Source organism: Coptis chinensis, chromosome 5 (genome assembly GCF_015680905.1).
Source record: "Coptis chinensis isolate HL-2020 chromosome 5, ASM1568090v1, whole genome shotgun sequence".
In the NCBI taxonomy this organism is placed as follows: domain Eukaryota; kingdom Viridiplantae; phylum Streptophyta; class Magnoliopsida; order Ranunculales; family Ranunculaceae; genus Coptis; species Coptis chinensis.
The window spans coordinates 35,056,632-35,058,323 of NC_141460.1; the positions used below are offsets into that span (position 1 = coordinate 35,056,632).

At 40.8% G+C, this 1,692-nt stretch overlaps 1 protein-coding gene across 1 annotated transcript; it reads left to right on the forward strand.

Moving 5' to 3' along the window:
* The first annotated feature begins 426 nt into the window (after window positions 1-426).
* LOC147497377 (uncharacterized) lies at window positions 427-1,200 on the forward strand. Its single transcript, XM_086562864.1, has one exon. It carries the CDS (start codon window positions 427-429, stop codon window positions 1,198-1,200), a length of 774 nt encoding a protein of 257 aa, XP_086418990.1.
* The last annotated feature ends 492 nt before the right edge of the window (window positions 1,201-1,692 follow it).

Genomic DNA, 1,692 nt, shown 5'->3' on the forward strand with positions numbered 1-1,692 from the left:
TTCAATCCTTTGATGCGATATGAAGAGGAACAGGAGGAGTACAACAACATCAGTGAAAGTGTACGACTTGGGGAGATATCGGACGACGAAGTGTCTGAGGAAGAAACTGAATATTTTCAGGATAAAAATCTTCTGCCTATATCTCAAGAGACTCATACCCCAATACCTCGAGATGGAGTGGTGACTTGAAGCAAAAGAATACAGAACCAAACTGCCAGTGGGAAAAAAAAGCAAGGTAGCAAAAGTAAGGGGAGACCTAAGGGAGCAAGGAATAAAAAACATCACCATTAATGATAGGTCCTATATGCATTTGGAATGTGAGAGGAGCAAATGACCTTTTGAAAGCCAAAGAGATAAATAAGGTGAGGATAGACAAGAAATTATGTGTGTTTGGGATTCTCGAAACAAAAGTGAAAAAGGATAAGTATGACAGCATCCGCAAGTTGTGTTGCCCTTGTTGGGAGGAAGAAAATAACTATGAAAAGGCCTTGTTGGGACCCTTTTGTTGTGAAGATACAGAAAATAGAGATGTCTGAACAATTCATCCATTGTAGTGTGGAATACCTGCCCAAGACAGAAGTATTTTTTCTTACAGTGGTGTATGCGAGTAATGCTTTTCAAGAAAGGCTAGTTTTGTGGAAAGATCTGATGAGGATACAAGGTTCAATAAATAAACCGTGGAGTGTAGCGGGAGATTTCAATAACATCAGGACTGCTAATGAAAGAGTAGGTGGGGACCCTATGCATCCAAGGGAAGCCCATGACTTTATACTCTGTCTTCAGAATGCAGGATTAACGGATATAAACTCTAGTGGTTTTTTCTATACTTGGTGGAATAAATCTATTGGAGCTGCAAGTATTATGTCGAGGATAGATAGATGCTTAGTGAACAGCCTATGGCTACAAGCTTATCCAAACTCAGGGGCCGAATTCTTGCCTCAGGGAGTATCTGATCACTCACCCATGCTCCTCACATGGCATGACTTTAGTCGAGCCCCAACACCTTTTCGGTTTTGCAACTTTTGGGTGTATCAACCAGAGTTTAGAATCATTCTAGAGGAAGTTTGGAAAACAAAGATTTATGCAAATCCTATGTATGTTCTCATACAAAAGCTTAAGATGCTTAAGGAGAGGATTCGTCCGTGGGCTAGGAAAAACTTTTCTAATCTACATGAGCGGGTTATCACAGCAAAGCAATAGCTACAAGATGCACAGATTCTGCTCCAAAACAATCCAACTGATGTGTGGTTTGGAAGAGGTGAAAAAGAGGCTATGAAGAAATATGTTGATTTAGCAAGAGCGGAAGCAATAGATATGGATCAAAAGGCTGAGGCCCAATGGATGACAGAAGGTGACAAATGTTCACAGTATTTCTTCAACTCATTAAAGGAAAAGGCAGCTAGAAAAGGCATATGGGCGATAGAGAATGATAGTGGTGGCACAAACCGCATGGGCAAAAGCGTAGTAACTTCAGTATTGTGAAATACTTCACACAGATGTTGGGTGCCACAGGACCTCCAGTCAGTGACAGAGATTTCTTCATGGACCTGAAAGTTAAAGAAATCATTGAACCAGGTTTGAATGCTATACTGGAAGCAGAGGTGATTGAAACAGAGATAAGGGAAGCGTTCTTTGAGATGGAGAACAACAAGGTGCCAGGACCGGATGGATTTAATCCTTTCTTTTTCAAAT

Coding starts and splice junctions, on each gene's coding strand:
- LOC147497377 (XM_086562864.1), top strand. CDS start 427: ATGACAGCATCCGCAAGTTGTGTTGCCCTTGTTGGGAGGAAGAAAATA.